Genomic DNA, 20,441 nt, shown 5'->3' on the forward strand with positions numbered 1-20,441 from the left:
GCACTGGTGATTACCAGAAGCACCAGCACAGGGGGCAATGGCTTTGATTGATCTGCTCTGAGACTCGGAACAGAATTGTTGTGCAACTTGTCATTGAACACCACGAACCTGCATCGTTTTCCGAACTCCACTCACTGCTGACTGACTACCAGTGACCAGTGAGGCAACAGCACAGGCATTACTGGCAATGGTTTCCTCCAAGTAGCCCTTTATTTGATGTTCGATCCTGGAACGCCGAAGAAGTAGAAGATGTTCGATCGTCCCAAACCAACATATCCTTGGTGCTCAATCTCACTTATTTATTCACCAGAGACAGCACCAGCACTAGCATGCACAGAGAACACTCGCAATAATTTGCTCTGAGTAGTCGTATTTTTTCATATTTTATCATCCCAAACCAACATATCCTTGGTGCTCAATCTCACTTATTTATTCACTGGTGACTACCGGAGAGAGCACCAGCACCAATGTGCACAAGAGATTCCAGCCAACATCGGTTTTGAGACTGTCTCTGGATATAACTGTTTTACAGCATGATGTAGAGCGTTACGGTTTTACATCTTCCTTTGGCTTAAGTTATGGTCACCGTTTTTTCACTGGTGACTAACAGAGGCAGCAGCAGAATGCTCAGGGAACACTGGCAATAAATTCCTCTGAGTAGTTCTATATTTGACATCTGATCATCCCGAATCAAATTCATTTGTATTTCACTGGTGACTAACAGACGCAACAGCAGCGGCAGCCGAATGCACAGGGGGTGCTGGCCGCGACCTGCTCTGAGCTTGTCTCTGGATTGAATCGTCATACGACTTGACGTTGAGCGTTGCTCTCGGGCCTGTCTTCCAGCATGCGCCATTCTTGTCGACAATGGCAGCTTCCAGCAGAACGGAGTGCACACCGAGCGTGTGGAACGGCAGGATGAAGCTGGTGCTGAAGTACTCGTGTTGAGGTTCCACCGTCTGTGAGAGCTGTATGCTGGTCTTCTCTGTGCTTTGCTGAGAGGAAGAAATGTACAAGGAATGTTAAAAGATAAATTTTTCTCAGTTTGTTGTGACGAAACGGTCACAGTTTATAATAAATCTATTTTCAGACATGGGATTCCGAAAAAGTGATAATTAAGGAAAAAAAAAAGGTGGGGGTCTGGGGGCCGCAGAAGGCCCCCAGTAGGGTCCAGGGGCAACGCTGAAGGTTTTTAGTGTTTTAGACACACAAAAATGGCCCTGAAATGCATATTTCAGCTTAATCATAGCCCCCCCCCCCCCTTTCTCTTCCTTCCCATGTTTCTCAAATTAATTTTACGCTAAGACTCAAAATAAGGAGGAGAAAGAGAGAGAGAGAGAGAGAGAGAGAGAGAGAGAGGCGGGGATGGGGGGGGGGGGGGGGTGGTGGAGTGTGACGGTGTGGTTTCAATGTTCTTACCTTGTCGGTGCAAAACGACCCCAGTGACTGATTACACGACTGGGTTTTCAGGATAGTCAGGTGCTTGTTGCTTTTCAAGTGGCTTTTGAGGGCAGTCTTTCCATTGGAACCGTAGTTGATAACATTAACATCGTTGCACAAAGTGCACTGAGCTTTTCCCGGCAAGTTGATTTTAGCAAAAGCATCGCCAACTTTCAGTTTCACGTCTTGTGTCTTCTGGCCTTTCTCGTATTTCCAGCTCAATGATACAACTTCATCGAGCCAGTCGAATCCCCAGAGATTTTTCTTGTACTTCTGCTGGTCAATTTCCCGGGATAGAACGGTTTCGTCTCGCTTTAGCTTCCTCATCATTTTGGCAAGTGGCTCAAAGCGATGTAAAAATGGCGCCGAATCATTCTCATACGGTATGCTTATACTGAATCCCCGATAGCTACGTTGAAACGGTGACTGTGGGAGACAAAGACACAGAGCGCGTTCCCATACGGATCGACCAGCAACAGTCTGACCGTTTTATGAACCAACCGTTCAAGAATAGTATGGAATGGAGCGTCGCGATCAGCGGACCGGCCGAAAAACTTGGGTCTATACCTACATATACCCCAACATTTTCTCAGCGGATTTGCACGAATCTCAAGAATGATCCCTGGAGCCTAAAAATTTACGGAATTCCGTAATTTTACGGAAGAATCCCATGTCTGATTTTAAAATCAATGTTTGAACATTTCAGTCACGGAAGTGGAAAAAAACCCAGTTTGAATCACCTATACCCAACAAAGAAATCGATTTAAAGTCAAAGCTTTGAACAGTTTGTTGTGAAGAACGAGAGAATGACAATTTCCGCTTATTATACTGCGGTCTATGTGCCTGCATACACACAGACACGTCACACACCCACATAAATGCTAATCTGCTTATTCTATCCTGATTCTAATGAACGATAGGTCTATCCAGTGTCTGCAAAGTCTAATGCAGTGCACAGCATCTTCTGTACTCACTTCTCGGTGAGTGTTTTCTAAACAGTAAGTATAGAGACAGTTAGCCATATCATTGCTTCAGATCAAGTTAAAAGCCTTGTTCAGAGAGAGTGAGTCTTAAACTGGGAGATCGGAAACAGCCTCCACCCTTATCCCACCAGCTCTGAACGTTCCACATGGAAGGCTGACGTCCTCATCACTAGGCCATTGCGCCCGTCATTCAGTTACAGTGGAACCCCCCTTATAAGACCCCCTAACTTAAGATTCCCTCCATTTAAAGACCATGTTTTATCATATTTTCGGTTCATTATCTGTGTAAATTTACCTTCATTTTAAGACTCCCTCCTTTATAAGGCCTGGTTTTTTCAGATTTTTTAGAGGTCTAACAAGAAGGGTTCCACTGTAACTGAATGATGGGAGCAATGGATGGGAAGGATGTCAGCCTTACATGTGGAAAGTTAGGAGTTCAAAACCCAGCCGTGTCTGGTGGGATAAGAGTGGAGATTTTTCTGGATCTGCACTTTACTATGCTGACTGGGGCGGGGATGTAGCTCAGTCGGTAGCGCGCTGGATTTGTATCCAGTTGGCCGCTGTCAGTGTGAGTTCGTCCCCACGTTCGGCGAGAGATTTATTTCTCAGAGTCAACTTTGTGTGCAGACCCTCCTCGGTGTCCGAACACCCCCGTGTGTACACGCAAGCACAAGACCAAGTGCGCACGAAAAAATCCTGTAATCCATGTCAGAGTTCGGTGAGTTATAGAAACACGAAAATACCCAGCTTGCTTCCTCCGAAAGCTGCGTATGGCTGCCTAAATGGCGGGGTAAAAACAGTCATACACGTAAAAGCCGTGGGAGTTTCAGCCCATGAACAAACAAACAAACTATGCTGACTGGCTGCTTGCACAGGGAACATATTTTTCAGGCATCGCCTTATCCCATCAAAATTCTTTGCAAAATTAACTTCTTTATACCTTGTGTGATGGGTGCTGTGTGGGCGCCCTGGAGATAATGTTTGTGGTGACGGTGACATTGACAGCGTGGACAGAGCGGAACAAAGAAGGGCGCTCCCCTTTCTGAATGACTCCCTCCACCTTGAGAGTCAGACTGGTGTCCGCACGAATCAGCACTGGTTCCCCTGAGCTGCTAGACTGGGGTGATATGGCCAGCTGTCAACACATATAGTTTTCAAAATGAACGTTTGAACATTTCAGGCTCCATTTCAGCCATGGGAGTAAAAAAAGTTAGTTTGAATTGCCTATACCCCACATGGAAATCCATTATCTGGAACTCCATTTTCAAGTCAAAGCTTGCATGTTTCAGGCTACATTTCAATACTGACCTAAGCCTTTTTTTTTAAATCAAATGATGAATCCCTCTTGTTTGCAATTTTCTATTCAGGATTGCTTGAAATCTTGAAGGAGTTAACTGTTCTGAATGATGGTTTTGTAAGGGTTTTCATCCCCATTTCTGTTGCCTGCCAGTCCTGACAGTAACACTGAAAACACACACACTCGCTTTGCATCACGACAGGACTGACCTTGACAGTTGTTGACTGCAGGGTTTGGAAGAAGAAACGAGGAAAGCCTAGGTTGGCCTGCACCAGAGATACTGCCGATCCACTCAGAAAGTCGATGAGCTGCAGAGAGTGAAACAGGTCATGAAGAAATGTCTACCGTGATTTTTGTGTAGGGAGCATAGAGTAACTCTTTGATGTACTCAACTCAACGTCTGATTACCTGATTATCATTTAACATGCACTAAATTGAATGTCCAATTACCTATCTATATCATTTATCAAAGATGCTATTAAACACAAAAAGTATACATTACAAGAATTTAAGCACTGTACAACATGCACAGAATGCAGGTTGCCCCAGAAATTTAGCTTAGCTCAGTAAAGATGTGAACCATGTTGAATTATTTTTATTTTTTTATTTTTTTTATTTTTTACAAATAAGCCACTTTTTAAGCCCACCAAACTGATCCTCAAACCGTACAGAATCTAAACTCACCTTGTGATTTTTCTCAGAACATTTTGAGTTTTCTGGCAGGAGTGCATCAAGGTCCTTGGAGATCTTGTGGAGTACGCTCTGCATGGATCTCTCACTGCCCGCACCCTCCAGATGTCCCAGAAACTGCCGCTCACCAAGCGTGCTCTGCCTGCAACATGGTTCATTCATGAAGATCATAACAGTATGATTTCCATAGCAAGGAATTCTTGAACACACTCCCCAAGCTCCAGTTGAATTGCCAAAGTCTTTTAGATTTGCCAGGAAGTGTGCCACAGCAGTATACCATGGAATTCTGTTGCCGAGCTGAGCCAGCACACTAGCTCTCAATTCTGGCTGAATTGCCCATACCTTCCAAGCTTTCAAGGAAATACCTCAGAAGGAAATCAGCTGACAGAAGATTTCTTCTTTATTTTCTGGCTTCATAGACTAAAACTCCCATTTACACTTTACTTTCTGGCTTAAGCAGCCACACTGTTTTCAGAGTTACAAAACATATTAAACAAGGAAACAAAAGCCGATAAATTGTCTCATGAAAAAGCAGGTAGGCATCCACCATATATTTCAGACAACAAGTTAATTGTGGCCGAAACAGTGTATAATTGTGAATCACAGGGTCCGTCCACTCACCCCGTGTTGACAGTGGAGATGATGGTGGAAATGGCCGACTTGATGCAGTCACACCCCTGCTGCAAACTTGCATAAGTCAAGGAAAAAGTATCAACACGAAGACATGCTCATGGCTCTCCAGGCTTATGCTTGCTTATTAAAAAATCAAACTTAAAAAATCGTGCAATCTGATATTTAGAATCATCACTGGAGGGTTGACAATGCCAGAAATTATTGGCAGAAAAATCGCAAGCCTGCTCTCTCTACTACCCTAGTAACTACTCAATTGTTGTGTATTTATTACAGTGGAAACCCCTTTTTCAGACCCCTTGATTTAAGTCTCTCTACCTTTGAAAACCTGTTTTCTCCGATTTTTTATTCATAACCTCCGTAAATTTACCCCCATTTTAAGACTCCCTCCTTTTTGACTCTCATGCGAAGCAAAAGTGAGTCTATGTACTCACCCGAGTCGTCCGTCCGTCCGTCCGTCCGTCCGGAAAACTTTAACGTTGGATATTTCTTGGACACTATTCAGTCTATCAGTACCAAATTTGGCAAGATGGTGTATGATGACAAGGCCCCAAAAAACATACATAGCATCTTGACCTTGCTTCAAGGTCAAGGTCGCAGGGGCCATAAATGTTGTCTAAAAAACAGCTATTTTTCCCATTTTTCCCATTTTCTCTGAAGTTTTTGAGATTTAATACCTCACCTATATATGATATATAGGGCAAAGTAAGCCCCATCTTTTGATACCAGTTTGGTTTACCTTGCTTCAAGGTCAAGGTCACAGGAGCTCTTCAAAGTTGGATTGTATACATATTTTGAAGTGACCTTGACCCTGAACTATGGAAGATAACTGTTTCAAACTTAAAAATTATGTGGGGCACATGTTATGTTTTCATCATGAGACACATTTGGTCACATATGATCAAGGTCAAGGTCACTTTGACCCTTATGAAATGTGACCAAAATAAGGTAGTGAACCACTAAAAGTGACCATATCTCATGGTAGAAAGAGCCAATAAGCACCATTGTACTTCCTATGTCTTGAATTAACAGCTTTGTGTTGCATGACCTTGGATGACCTTGACCTTGGGTCAAGGTCACATGTATTTTGGTAGGAAAAATGTGTAAAGCAGTTCTTAGTGTATGATGTCATTGCTAGGTTTAGCTGAAGGTCAAGGTCATGTAAAGGTCAAGGTCAAGCATGTGAGTCGTATGGGCTTTGCCCTTCTTGTTAAGACCTGATTTTCAGAGGTTTTTGGAGGTCTAAAACAGAGGGTTCCAGTGTACAAGGCAAGTAGGAAGTGAAGGATACAGCATGATGCTGGTGAGGGAGGCGGGGTCAGCATCGAAGGACGCCCAGTACAGCCCTGAGATCTTCTGTCCCGTCTCCTGGCACTTCTGAACACACTTCTCCAGCTGTAGGCAACCAAACACAAACAAATATCATTCAACTTTTCTTTAAAGTTACGAAGAGATCATTTTCTTTTGGTTGTTTTACCAAGCAATAACAGCTGCACTCAACAAAACACAAACAAAAAGGATTTATATTTTCTTTCAAATTACAGAGGCATCATTTTTGGGGGGTTGTTTCACCACTGAAAGGATCATCAAGAAATTCTTTCTGCTATACTTTGACCTTACATTTCATCTGATTCACACACTGCATACATCATTACATGTCCCCAAACTGATCAAAATCAAAGAGAGATGGAAAAAAAGGCACAGAAATTCAATAAAAATAATCAACTTCAGTAATGCCCACAGCACTTCTAGAAATGAGATCATGAGCTTCTAAAAAGAGCCTGAAAGTATGCCCCTCTCCCTCAAAAAGTTTTAAAAAAATGATGTAGAATGCATTGATCTCTCAGTACCCCCGGAAATATGGACGCCTTTCTGCCAGAAAACTCAACATGCTCTGAGAGCTTGGGATCTCAAGAATGATCTCCAGAGCTTTGAAAATGGGAAACATCTCATGCCTGACTAGCATCAACAAAAATTCTCTCACCTGCTGAGTGACCTAGCTGTGTCCTCTCATGCCTGACGAAACTACATTTAATAACAAAAATACTCTCACCTGCTGACTGACCTGTGTCCACTCATGCTTGACTACCCCCAAAAAATGTCTCACCTGATGAGTGACATGTTCACTCTTCAAAAAAAGTTAAGGATCACTTTTTTACAAGCACGCCACACAAAACAGACAAGACCGAATTCTTTCATTTTTTAAAAATTATATAATTGAACAACCAAGGAGTAATGACAAACAAAGCAAAGATCGAACGCGGCAGTAACAATTTAGCTAGAGTGTGTCAAACGCGACAACCCTCGAAAATGGAATTCACAACAATGTGAATCAGTGTCAATAACGCATGTGCCCTCCGTTGTGTGCCAGGCATCCAACACATCGTTGGCGCATGGAGTGGATCAGGTTGCATATGAATGCTCTGGGAACTACATTCCACTCCTGCTGGAGCCATTGCAGCAGTTGACCCAGACTGGCAGGAGGAGGGTGATGTTGCTGTACCCGACGACAAAGCTCGTCCCACATGTGCTCTATGGGGTTCAGGTCCGGGCTGTTGACTGGCCACAGCATCCTGTTGACCCTGGCCTGCTGGATGAAGGTGTTTACAGCTGCAGAGCGATGGGGAGGTGTGTTGTCATCCTGAAGAATCGCACGAGGGCCGATCGCTTGGAGGGCTGGAACGACCAGGGGTTGCAGGATCTCATTCTGGTAGCGGACACCGGTCAAGTTGCCCACTACATGGTACAGAGGTGTCCTTTGACAAAGCCTCCACCAAAACGCTGTCGTTCCAGAACAGCGCTTCTGCGACGCGCTCTCCGCGACGCCTCCACACTCGGATGCGACCATCAGCAAGTTCCAAGCAAAAGCGGGACTCATCTGTAAACAACACCTGAGCCCACTGCTGACGTTGTCACCTCACATGTTGAGTGCACCAGGCTCGGCGAGCTGCTCGGTGATTAGCAGTCAGGGTTGTTCCTCGGACTGGACGCCTTGCACGTAAGCCAAAGTTGTGTAAGCGGTTTCGGATCGTCTGACCACTAACAACAGTGTTGGTGGTAGCTTGTAGGCGTTGCCTAATGTTGTTTGCCGTAGCCATTCTTTGTTGCATGGCCTGCCTCTGAATGAAGCGATCCTCTCTTTGTGTGGTGACTCTGGGCCTACCAGAACGTTGTCGCTCCTGCACTCTTCCAGTTGCGTGGAATCTCTGTTTTAGTCTGATGATGACAGAGGGAGCCAGTGCAAGCCTCTGGGCCACTTGCCTGGCAGCAACACCGTCTTGTAGCCATCCTATTGCCCTTCCTCTATCCAAATCGCTCAGTTTTCTTCGTGGGGGCATGTTGCTACTGTGCATAATTGTGTCAGCGTGTTAACCTTTAAACACAAGCTGGTGAGCGATGTTCATAGCCAGGACCCTGTTGTAGCACGTGCATCACAACCTTTTGCCCTGGCATGCGTTCCGCAAATTTCATGGGGCTATAAAAAACACCCTTTTTCTTCCAAAATGCAGAAGCTTTTGAGAAGTCCCACAAAGGGAAATAACTCTGCCTGCCAAACAAAATTCTAGGTCAAGACTCATTGTTCATTTGTTAATTCAAACACATTAATCTTTTAATTATCATGTCGACGGGCGCGGTGGCGCGGTGGTAAGACGTCGGCCTCCTAATCGGGAGGTCGTGAGTTTGAATCCCGGTCGCTGCCGCCTGGTGGGTTAAGAGTGGAGATTTTTCCGTTTTCCCAGGTCAACTTATGTGCAGACCTGCTAGTGACTTTACCCCCTTCGTGTGTACACGCAAGCACAAGACCAAGTGCGCACGGAAAAGATCCTGTAATCCATGTCAGAGTTCGGTGGGTTATAGAAACACGAAAATACCCAGCATGCTTCCTCCGAAAGCGGCGTATGGCTGCCTAAATGGCGGGGTAAAAACGGTCATACACGTAAAATTCCACTCGTGCAAAAACACGAGTGTACGAGGGAGTTTCAGCCCACGAACGCAGAAGAAGAAGAAGAATTATCATGTCGATGTTTAATTTTTCGGCAATTTTTTATAATCAGATCCGTTTTTTCAACCGATCCTTGACTTTTTTTGAAGAGTGTATTATAAACTCATGCCAGACTACCAGCAACAAAAAATGTTTCACCTGCTGAGTGACCTGCGTCCACTTGGTGCCCTCCTGACCGTTGGTGGAGGCCTGTGCGGTGGCGATTGCGGGAGGGGGAGATGACCAGAAGGTGTTGCAGGTCAGAATCAGCAGTCTCAGCGATGACAGCCACATGACGCGCAGACGCACATACTCACACTGAAATTCCAGGGGGAAGGCTGGGGTGCTGGCAGCCTAAAAATGTTCGATATCACAATTATATTATTATATAATTTATTATAAGCGTTCGCTTGAGTTCGTGTCCCTATCATTTCTCGTTGATTACTGTACCATGTTCAAATTGAATAAAACCTTGTTTAAACCAAAATGTATGAAACATCTCTTGACTATTTATTTGTCTATGTATGTCTAAACTTATTGAGTATGCTGACTGCATAACCTATCAGTATTTGTGGGACCGGCCAAAAGTGTCCCAACATTGCGGGTGGCCTGTCATGACAGGTACATGTTGGTTAAGATAACAGAACAAGGTGTCCTTTTGAGGGAGGTGTTCTCTCATCGGAGGGGCCATGCATCACAGTTACCACCGTACATAAACAAACAGTGCAACTGAAATTTGAGGTTGCATGATACTGGTCGCTTGAAACTACATGAAAAAGATGTGCATCAGTGAGGTTTGAGGTCGGTATTTGAAACAAAAACAAGACAGTTGACAAAAAGCTGAACCTTCTTTGTCATGCTTTTTCAGCAAACAGATTTGTTTTTATTGAGAACAACACTGACACAATTCCTCATACTTTTTTCTCTTCCAAAGCTGCCAAAACAGTACGCTACACAACTGAAGTTCTTGCAGCCTAAAGTGTGAGTAGACACACTTTAAAGGCTTACCTTGAGAGACACAAGCGCCCTCTGGTAGCTGTCAATGGCGTTGGCCAGGCAGGGCAGGATGTTGAACCCATTGGACTGGAGGTCAAGCAATCGCAGCTGTGCCGTACACACATGCCGCAACCCTAACAACCAATTGTAAAAGTGCTCCGAAGCCACCTGAAATACACAATAAGCAGCAGTGAATGATTTATAACAGCATCACAAATCTATCCAAAGCTATTTGTGTATTATTCCACTGTGCTTCTAATGAAAACTGGTAGAAGAGGAAGTTTCAAACCCATTAATTTAATATCATATAATATATTGAAGCGGCATAGGATGTAAGCTCAAAGCACACACTATTAAATCGAACAATAAATGAAAACAAGGACAAGCTGTCAAAGACTACGATCTTTACTTGCAACCCCATCTCTTCACATGAACACAAAAACTTGTCCTAACGATTACCTTATAGGCCAGATCAGAAAAGATAAACTCTGCGATGGAGTACTGGCCGTAGCGCATGGCTTGCCGGGCGATCCTGTACATCTGCCACAGCGCTGACTTGTCCACCACCACCCTGAGCGAGGTCAACACATCCATGGGGATCAGGCTCTCTCTGGCCGCTTGGAACACCAGCGTGCACAGCTGTACCTGAAAACATAAGATTTATTCCAACCACGCGCAGTACACAGGAATGTTGTTTGCTTCGAGTACATTCAATACATAATACATTCAAACACAACAACAAAACAGAATGCTCACCGAATTGCATACCCACACACTCACACACACACTCTCTACATTATATCGCGTACACATTGTGTCCACTTCGCCTGTACCAAAAAACACACCTATACAATCAACAGGGGAGATAACAGGTAAAGGTAGAGCTAAAGGTATTCGCATAACCATAGTTGATCGTAGGGGAACGAGATGTTAGAGATCTCAACTTTTCTGGGGCCAGCTTTATCAGCTCTTCTCCCTCGCTGCCTTTGCCTTCCCCTGCCCTGAATAGGGTCAGGTACCCATTTTCAGCTAGGTGGACTGGAGAGCCCTTGGAAAAATCGGGTATTCGTATTCACTCCGTGTGGGGTTCAATCCCCAACCACCAGCATGAGAAAACATGCACCAGAGACCACAAATGTGTCTAGATAAGTTAATGCACAAATTGTTGTTTCCAGGTCTCCATCTTTGGTTATAAACGCATACATTTTTTTTTATTAGATGCATTGTTCTGACCCCAGGCCAGTCGAAAGTGTGATAATTTTGACACACTATCAACAAGCAACACATGTACACACAAATTACTGTATTTTGACACAGCAATTGTGTTGCCGTCAGGACATTTTGACCGATATAAATTTTGAATGCAGGTCCAACTGACTCTTTGTTTTCTGTGTCTGGGAATAACACTGCTTCACAGACTTTCCCCCGCCTTTTATCTGACCAGGCATAACTGTGGCACTGACCTGTACACACTTGCTGTCCAGACCAGTGGACGCCCACTTGTGTAGACAGGTCAGCATGGTGGTCACTGCAGGCTGCAGAGTCTCTGGACTCTTCTCTCCTATAGCGGTCAAGGCCTCACATATCACCTCTGCTACACTACCTGAAAAGCAAAGCAAGTGACAGTAAATTACTAACGACATTCATAATTTGGTTACAATGTAACCCCCCATTTTAAGACCTTCAAAAATCTATCTGGGGTGGTGTGTGTGTGTGTGTGTGTCAGTGTGTGTGTGTGTATGTCAGTGTGTGTGTGTGTGTGTGTGTGTGTGAGTCAGTGTGTGTGTGTGTGTCAGTGTGTGTGTGTGTTAAAATGGGGGGTTCTACTGTATTTGTAAAGAACAACAAACTTTCGTTATGAAAATAACACACACTCGTTACCCACCCCTCACTCCACAAAAAGACACACACACACATGGAAAATAAGGGTGACAAAATGGACAGGGTTGGGCTCACACACACACACACACACACACACAGAAAACAAGGGGTACAAGAGGGAAAGGGTGGCCTCACAGTCCTACTCACCAGATGCAAAGGACAACATGTTGGACAGCGTGTCCACAAAGGCAGCAGCAATGGCAGAGTCCATAGTACTCAGGTCAACAGCTGCTCGCAGTACAGACTGGCAAGGAAAAGACAAAAGATATACAATGTAGTATTGAAAACAAGAAAAGCAATAGCTAATACAGCCCACCATTCACGAAGCCCCCTCTTAAGATTATTAGTGAGTATTTCTACGCACATACCCTCCCAGAGGGGAGGCTCATGGCGTTTACAATATGCCGTGTGAGATGGAATTTTTTTACACAATATATCACGCATTCACATCGGCCAGTAAATCTCAAGCGTGTTAGGCGAGTATATACTTTTCACGGCCTATTATTCCAAGTCACACGGGTATTTGGTGGACATTTTTATATATGTCTATACAATTTTGCCAGGAAAGACCCTTTTGTCAATCGTGGGATCTTTTAACGTGCACACCCCAATGTAGTGTACACGGGACCTCGGTTTTTCGTCTCATCCGAAAGACTAGCACTTGAACCCACCACCTAGGTTTGGAAAGGGGGGAGAAAATTGCGGCCTGACCCAGGCCTGAACACGCAACCTCTCGCTTCCGAGGCAAGTGCGTTTACCACTCGGCCACCCAGTCCCCCAATTTAAGCCTGCCTTCTTTTTAATATGCTTCGTTAATAACCTGTGTAAATGTACCACCATTTTAAGACTCCCTCCCTTTGAAGACATGATTTTCTCATATATCTAGTTCTTAAACAGGGGTTTCCATTGTGATATTCAAAAACAACAACACACAGAGAACAAAACTGAAAAGTACACACACACACACCGGCACCGTGGCCTAGTGGTAAGGCGTCCGCCCTGTGATCGGGAGGTCGTGGGTTCGAACCCCGGCCGGGTCATACCTAAGACTTTACAAGAAGAGCAAACGCTCGATCGAGTCACTTTCGCAGTTCTGAATATTATATGAGGCATCAGATGGACAGGAAGAAATTGCTATTCACAACACAATGAGTCACGTTCACATAAAATTTGAGCCCGGTCACTTTTATAGTTTCCGAGAAAAGCCCAACGTTAAGTTGTGTGTTGCCGAACAGAAAAGGCTAGTTATCTCCCTTGTTTTTCTGATAACGTTCGTAAAAGGCTACAGATGTAAATACTTTGATGTAAAGAATAATCCTACAAAGTTTCAATCACATCCGATGAACTTTGTCAAAGATATAAAATGTCTAATTTTTCCTTTGACGCTGACCTGTGACCTTGAAAAAGGTCAAAGGTCAACGAAACCATCGTTAAAGTGTAGAGGTCATTGGAGGTCACGACTAAACAAAATATGAGCCCGATCGCTTTGATAGTTTCCGAGAAAAGATATAAAATGTCTAATTTTTCCTTTGACGCTGACCTGTGACCTTGAAAAAGGTCAAAGGTCAACGAAACCATCGTTAAAGTGTAGAGGTCATTGGAGGTCACGACTAAACAAAATATGAGCCCGATCGCTTTGATAGTTTCCGAGAAAAGTCCAACGTTAAGGTGGTGTCTACGGACGGCCGGCCGGCCAGACGGCCGGCCGGACAGACTAACACTGACCGATTACATAGAGTCACTTTTTCTCAAGTGACTCAAAAATTGGCAATCTAGTGGCTGCTCCGCCTGGCGTCTGGCATTATGGGGTTAGTGCTAGGACTGGTTGGTCCGGTGTCAGAATAATGTGACTGGGTGAGACTTGAAGCCTGTGCTGCGACTTCTGTCTTGGGTGTGGCGCACGTTATATGTCAAAGCAGCACCGCCCTGATATGGCCCTTCGTGGTCGGCTGGGCGTTAAGCAAACAAACAAACAAACAAACAAACACACACACACGTACCAGACACACACAATTTACAGAATGTCAAACAGAAGGAGCCTCCTCTGTTAGCCTTTCTCACAAATGTCTTGAATCCACCGATCAACCTGAAATAGTGGAACCCCCCTTTCAAGTTCTACTCCATTTTAAGACCTTGTTTTCTCAGACTTTTTGTTCATAACCTCTACAAATTAACCCTCATTTTACGATACAATCCTTTTCAAGACCTGATTTTCTCAGATTTTCTTTGTCTTATTGGGGGGGGGGGGGGGGGGGGGGAGGTTGGGGTTCCACTGTAATGACTTTTCTCTTGCGTACCTTAAGATGCGGGTTATCCTCATCGCCCCCATCACTGGACAGAATAAGGAAAGTCTGTATGGCCGACACAGCTTCACCGGGTACATCTTCAACACATCCTGTAACACAAGAAACATGAAATAAAAACCATGGTATCATCAGAATAAAGTTGGATATTTGCAATGCATTTGCCTACAAATCCTCTCGATCATATCACAAAATGTTGGGGTTTTTTTTACAAATAAAAAAAGACAAAGACATCCAAAACAGTAAAACATCAATAAAATCGTGCTCAGACTGCTTGGCATGATTAATCAGCACCGTCTCTTCTGTTTGTTCACTTCATCATCGTACTAAAAATTAAAATTCAACCGTTTGCAAGAGACAGAGAGAGGTATGATATACAGAATATTATAATTGTTTTAATTTTTCTTACTCACGTTTAGATCTTGCAATCTCTGTAACCAGTCTGATAGCTTTGGATGCAAGACTGACATTTTCACTGTAGCAAAACTGTCGACTCACTCCAAGCACTTTGTTCACTGAAAAAAAAAAGAAGTGATGCTTCAATCAAACAAACATGGCATGTTACTTACCTGATTTGATGGCAAAGGATTAAAAAAGCCCAAAATGTGAAAACAAAGTTAAACATGTCAGTAAACATAAAATACCTACGCACATGAACATAATCAATGCAAACACGCACACACTAATCCCTCACCCCCTAGTATACCACATGTCTTACCCCCCTCCCCTCCTTCCATATCTCTCTAGAGAATAAACACACACCAGAAAACCTACCTGTATTGAAAGGCAGCAGCTTGACTGCCACAGAGCTACAAATGGCATTCAAGACACACACAGCTTGGATCTTCAGTTGTGGGGATGATGTTTTCACCAGTAGCTCAGCAACATCCTGTGCACATAAAAAAACCCAGGAATAATGTGTTCTTTCAACAACAAAACTAAGAAGAACAAAAATGACCAGAAAACTAGAAGAATAAAAACCAAACTATCCTGCTACATTCCAACTACAGATTTAGGAAAGACACAATAGACAATGTTTGGAAATAACTCTGTCAGGTTTACAAGTATGGGTTACGAAAGAGTGAATAAATACTCTTGCTTTTAGGGAGTCGAACTTTCCCAAGTGACAATATAGGCCAGTAACTAGGGTGGGGTTTGTCTGAAACACACGGACAAGGAGCATGTGTAGAAAGCTTGCCTCAATAAAAAGCATGAGTATTCACTATTTCACAACCAACTTTTGGGAACACGCTCCTAACGGTTTTACTGTGAGGGCGTTAAACAACACGTATCATCATCATCTTTCACAGACATGAGAATACAAAATGGTCATAAAGGAGGAAATATGGTTTGCAAACTCCAAAATAAGGCAACATTTTGAAGATTTCATCACTTTTTCTTCACCCTGATGTAGTGGTACAAGGGAAATTAATTTACACATGATGAGTGTTGATTACAGCTTCAAAATCAATGTAATGCGTTGATTTTCCATAGCCAACATGAACACCTAGAGTCAGGATCAAAAGGAGGAATTCCTCCAAAAGGAGGAAGATTCTCAAGTCTGCTTTCACAACCCATATAAAACCAACATATGTCGAGAATTCGTCTGTTCAGCTTACTTCCACATTGTTAGCCTGCCAGTGGTGAGGTCCGCTTCTCGCCAGTAGACGCAGATTGCGCAGGCAGGTGAGGTGAACCCCGTGTCGGAGGTCAGAGTTGAGAATGGACAGCAGGCGGGATGCATGACTGGACATGTTGACCAGAGAGTGGACAGCAAGCTGCGTCATGGTGTTCAGCGTCAGGATGACAAAGTTCTGAGCAGGGTAGCCTTCCAGCAGAGACTCGCACACAGCAAAAGCCTGAAAGATACAATTACGAGAGCATATGAGCTATGTGGATAGACATAGTGCTGACACAGGCTTTCTATTAGATTTCCTGGAAATACCAGCCTCTGAAGTTATTACATTTCCAAAGACAAGCTTTAACCAATCAATTTTCACATACTTGCTTCACATAACAGTTTCTGTCCTACCCCTCAGACTAACATTTATTTGTTATTCTACACCAATAAAATAAACAAAGCAACAACAACAAAAACAAAACAATAAAATGACAAAAACACAGGCACAACTGACAAAGTAAAAAGCATGTAAATAATCAGTGTCCAATGGACAGCTAGCTATGCACGTCATTATCAAATTACTTCATACAAAACACCAAAACACAATCATGTTCACTTCATGTTTCTTTTTTTTCATAATGAGCAAACAAGATTACAGGATCTTTTCCATGCGCACTTGGTCTTGTGCTTGTGTGTACACACAAAGGGAGATAAGCCACTAGCAGGTCTGCACCTGGTTGACCGGGGAGATCAGAAAAATCTCCGCCTGCTAACCCACCAGGCGTGGTCGGGATTCAAATATTCAACCTTCGGCACGGGAGGCTGACGTCTTACCCACTAGGCCATTCGGATGAGACGAAAAACCGAGGTCCCTCCTTGTACACTACATTGGGGTGTGCACGTTAAAGATCCCACGATTGACAAAAGGGTCTTTCCTGGCAAAATTGTATAGGCATAGATAAAAATGTCCACCAAAATACCCGTGTGACTTAGAATAAAAGGCCGTGAAAAGTAGGATATGTGCCGAAATGGCTGCGATCTGCTGGCCGATGTGAATGCGTGATGTATTGTGTAAAAAAATTCCATCTCACACGGCATTGAATATGTGCGCAATATTTAATTGCATAAAAAATAAAAATAAAAATAAAACCTGCGCTTAGAACTCTACCTACGGAATACGCGCGATATAAGCCTCATATTGATTGATTGCGCCTGTCCCAGTCCACTAAAGAAACCAAGGAGCTTATACTGACAGCATACCTTAGCAGCAGTGTCAGCGTCATGATGCATGTGGCGCAGGCTGGGAATCAGCTTCATTTTCATCTCCACTGGAGTGGCAAGGCCTGACAGCATCACGATCATCTTGCCGCAGATGGTGGCAGAAAATGTTCTGTCAAGCAAAACACACAGAAAAGTCAGTTGTTCCAATGTCAAGTTTGCTTTGCTGCACAATGTGAGTTGAAACTTGAAGCAACAAAACATGGCTACTGTCTTGACACATAAAATAAAAAATAATAATGATACATGTATGTACTTCTAAGACGCAAATAGTAAAATGGTTCTCAGCGCCTCACAAAATAAAACAATTCTGTAGTAAATATTGTAGTGAACCTGTAAAGTTCACAAAATTACCTGATGGTGAAAATAAATGTTCTTCCAAAATTAACTAAGAGTTCGGTAGTTACTGATCCTAGCCCAGGGCCCAAGCATAAAGGCAAACATGCTTTCCTACAGAGTATGATAGATTTTTTTCCCCAACACAAACGGATGATGCTGCAGACATTGCAACCAGAACATCAGGTATTTGTCGGAATTGCACTCTCAAAACCAGAAACTGGGGAAGAAATGCTATTACTTGGACTAGCAACAAGACTGACAAAATTCAAGTCTTTTTTCTCACTATGACAGGTCTTCCTATGAAATGCACACTGTATTTGATTTTTGATATAATTACTGTTCCATGTATCAGTCATTCACATACTCACTTGGAATTTTCGGAGAATTTGTCTGCAGCAAAGATGGACGCTTCTACCTCCACGGCATCATGGGAGTCCAGTGCAAGTATGATGCTATGGTGGACGTTCTTCTTTTCTGGAATGATGCTGGCAATACTGCCTAGGGTTCTGAAACACACACACATTAACACAAAGGCTATGTTACTTAAATGTAATTATCTGTGAATACAATATCTTGATTGATCTTCCACAAAGGTACATACTCACATTATTAGAATTTGGTACTCTGGCTGAACTTCTCTTGTGTTTTCTTACTGTGTGTGCATATGTGCACTTTTCACTTCAAAGGTAAAACTTCTCATGTCATGTGTCCCAATCAGATATATGTCTACTCTGGAAATGCTTTTGGCAGTTGACCAAAACAACTTTTTCATTTACTTTTAAAAATCTTATTCTTACAGAAGCAACCCTGATGCTAAGAGACTATTTAACATTTAGTTCACAAAATTCCACATTGGAAAATCCTCTGCATGCAAGTGTGGTACACCAATGATGACAGTGGAGCATTTCCTGCAGGACTGTCCAATCCACCAAAACCTGAGAGCAGAATTCTGGCATGCTGACACACCAGTGAGTGACAAGCTCTACGGTCCTGCAATGAACAGTAACATTTGTCAGGAGGACCAGAGTGCCTGTCTGAGCGAACAAAGAAGAAGAAGAAGTTCAGAATCTCTTGAACAAACCTGATTGTGATTGCCCTGGCGATAGGATCGTTGCTGTGAATCACACCAAAAATGCGACGCAGGAACTCATCAACATTCAGAATTTTGTCCAAATGCTTCTCACTCTGCTGAACCACACGCAGGATGCACAGACGGATGAAGTTGTTCCTGCAAGCAAACAAAGTAAGCTTCTAATTAATTCACAACTTTTGATTGCTGCTTTAGATGAAACAAACTTAAAAAATATCACACTGAAAATGTTTTGGTTCAGCTTTAATATGAAAATTGATTTGCACAGCCCTTGACTCTCAACTGAACATTTTCTAAATGCAGAAACACCAAATACAAAAAATGTTTGACCTTGTCAATGATCAAGCAAATAAAAGTCTACAGCAATAAAGAAACAACAACAAAAGACACATAAAAAACACATACTGTGACACTGTCCATATCTTCCAGTTTAGGCCTAAAAAAAAAATAGGTGTGGTTACGGTAACCCGACCTACCCTATTTTTAGGGGCCGATCCTATAACTTTTTATTACATTTGTCAAAAAAAACAAAAAAACCGAGTACAAAAAACGCAATGAAAGCGAAAGCGCCCGTGTCGCACACTTATTTCCCTGTCAAGTAGGTTTAATTTGTACACATTAGAAAAAAAAGTAAAAAAAAAAAAAAAAGTGATTGCCTACCTACCTACCCTATTTTTTTTGGCTATGTTACCGTAACCACACCTATTTTTTTTTTTGGCCTTATTACAATCCATGCGGGGCCCAAGGACTGTTATGCCGGGGTGGAAGTAGAGATAAGCGCCTACTTCCCAAGAAATGCTCCATATCACATATGGCTTCGTGTCTCCAAACACCTCTGACAGTCAAATCCAGCTCCTGGCCTTCACGTGGCGGGCCCTGTCTTCGACTAACAGGAGAAGGGATGCAGGCGGGTCACCTTAAAACCAGCTGCTTCGGGCAGATGGGGCTCGTTAACCTTGGATGGTCGCTCATCTAGGAGAAGGACAACTCCGATCTCAAAACCCGCACTGCCTTGTGTGCGCCTTGGGAAAGGCAAAGGCTACGAGAAGGAAAACTTCGACGTCAAACCCGGGTAGAGTGGACTCGACAGCCCAGCAAGGCAGCTACTCTTGGGGAGGAGGCAACCCTGAGTAAGAACCTCAACCACCGAAGATGGAAGACAGCAGCCAACTTGGCGTGGGGAGAAAATCGGCTGTCTACGCTTCCACGATAATATGGCCGTGCAATTATCCTTGGTAACATCGAACGCAGAAGAAGAAGAAGAATTACGATCCATGCAAGCGATCATGGCTTGATCATAACTTACCCCATGCGATAAACGTCTGCTATCTTAAGCAGTGCCGAGTTGATCAAGATGGGGAAGGGGTACTTCTCAAACAGACGAGGAAACTTGACAATCGCCTCACACTGAACTCCGATTTTGCCTGAACGCAAACCTGCAACACAAGACAAACAAACGAAATGAAAGAATGATCCGTATGTGCTGCTCTTGGGTATCGTGCACAGCAGTGGCGTCCAAAATCGAAGGGAAAGCAACATTCATTCACTGGTTCACTTCTTGTAGCCGGCTTTGAAGCAGACGATGCACTGCCTTTAGTGGCTTTTCTTCAGCTTTAAAAAGCAAAAACAAAACATCGTGTGTAGCAAACTCGTAGATCACTCGCATCAGTGTGTAGACAACGGTACACTACCTTTGTCAAGCTCTGTTAAGGCTGAGTTTGCATCCTGTTCTTGTTCAGCAGAGATTCCATCGGCAAAGCCAGATCGTGCAACTATGGGCGCTGCCATCTTTGCCGCTTTTGTTCATGCCGTTCCTACTTTTGCAAATAAGCTTACTAAAAAAATCCCATTTTGTTCTTTTGCAATATCATAATCCTAAAATAACATACTATTAACTTTATTATCAATTAT

The 20,441-nt window shown here is 43.4% G+C and overlaps 1 protein-coding gene and 1 long non-coding RNA gene across 2 annotated transcripts in view; both read right to left on the reverse strand.

Annotated features, from left to right (window-relative positions):
• Positions 1–20,441, reverse strand: part of LOC138951926 (uncharacterized) — a 272,464-nt gene that overhangs the window by 833 nt on the left and 251,190 nt on the right. The window lies entirely within an intron of this gene.
• On the reverse strand, positions 249–20,333 carry LOC138951910 (integrator complex subunit 7-like). The gene is made up of 20 exons (XM_070323469.1): positions 20,222–20,333; positions 19,837–19,966; positions 18,522–18,668; positions 17,809–17,946; positions 17,084–17,213; positions 15,822–16,061; positions 14,977–15,091; positions 14,616–14,717; positions 14,197–14,294; positions 12,047–12,143; positions 11,482–11,621; positions 10,478–10,663; positions 10,031–10,186; positions 9,182–9,376; positions 6,332–6,435; positions 5,032–5,097; positions 4,405–4,552; positions 3,930–4,028; positions 3,364–3,558; positions 249–995 (listed from the first exon to the last, which is right to left on the reverse strand). The coding sequence occupies exons 1-20, from the start codon at positions 20,316–20,318 to the stop codon at positions 708–710; spliced, it is 2,871 nt and encodes a 956-aa protein (XP_070179570.1). The 5' UTR covers positions 20,319–20,333; the 3' UTR covers positions 249–707.

The sequence above is a fragment of the Littorina saxatilis genome, linkage group LG17 (assembly GCF_037325665.1).
Source record: "Littorina saxatilis isolate snail1 linkage group LG17, US_GU_Lsax_2.0, whole genome shotgun sequence".
NCBI classification, from domain to species: Eukaryota; Metazoa; Mollusca; class Gastropoda; order Littorinimorpha; family Littorinidae; genus Littorina; species Littorina saxatilis.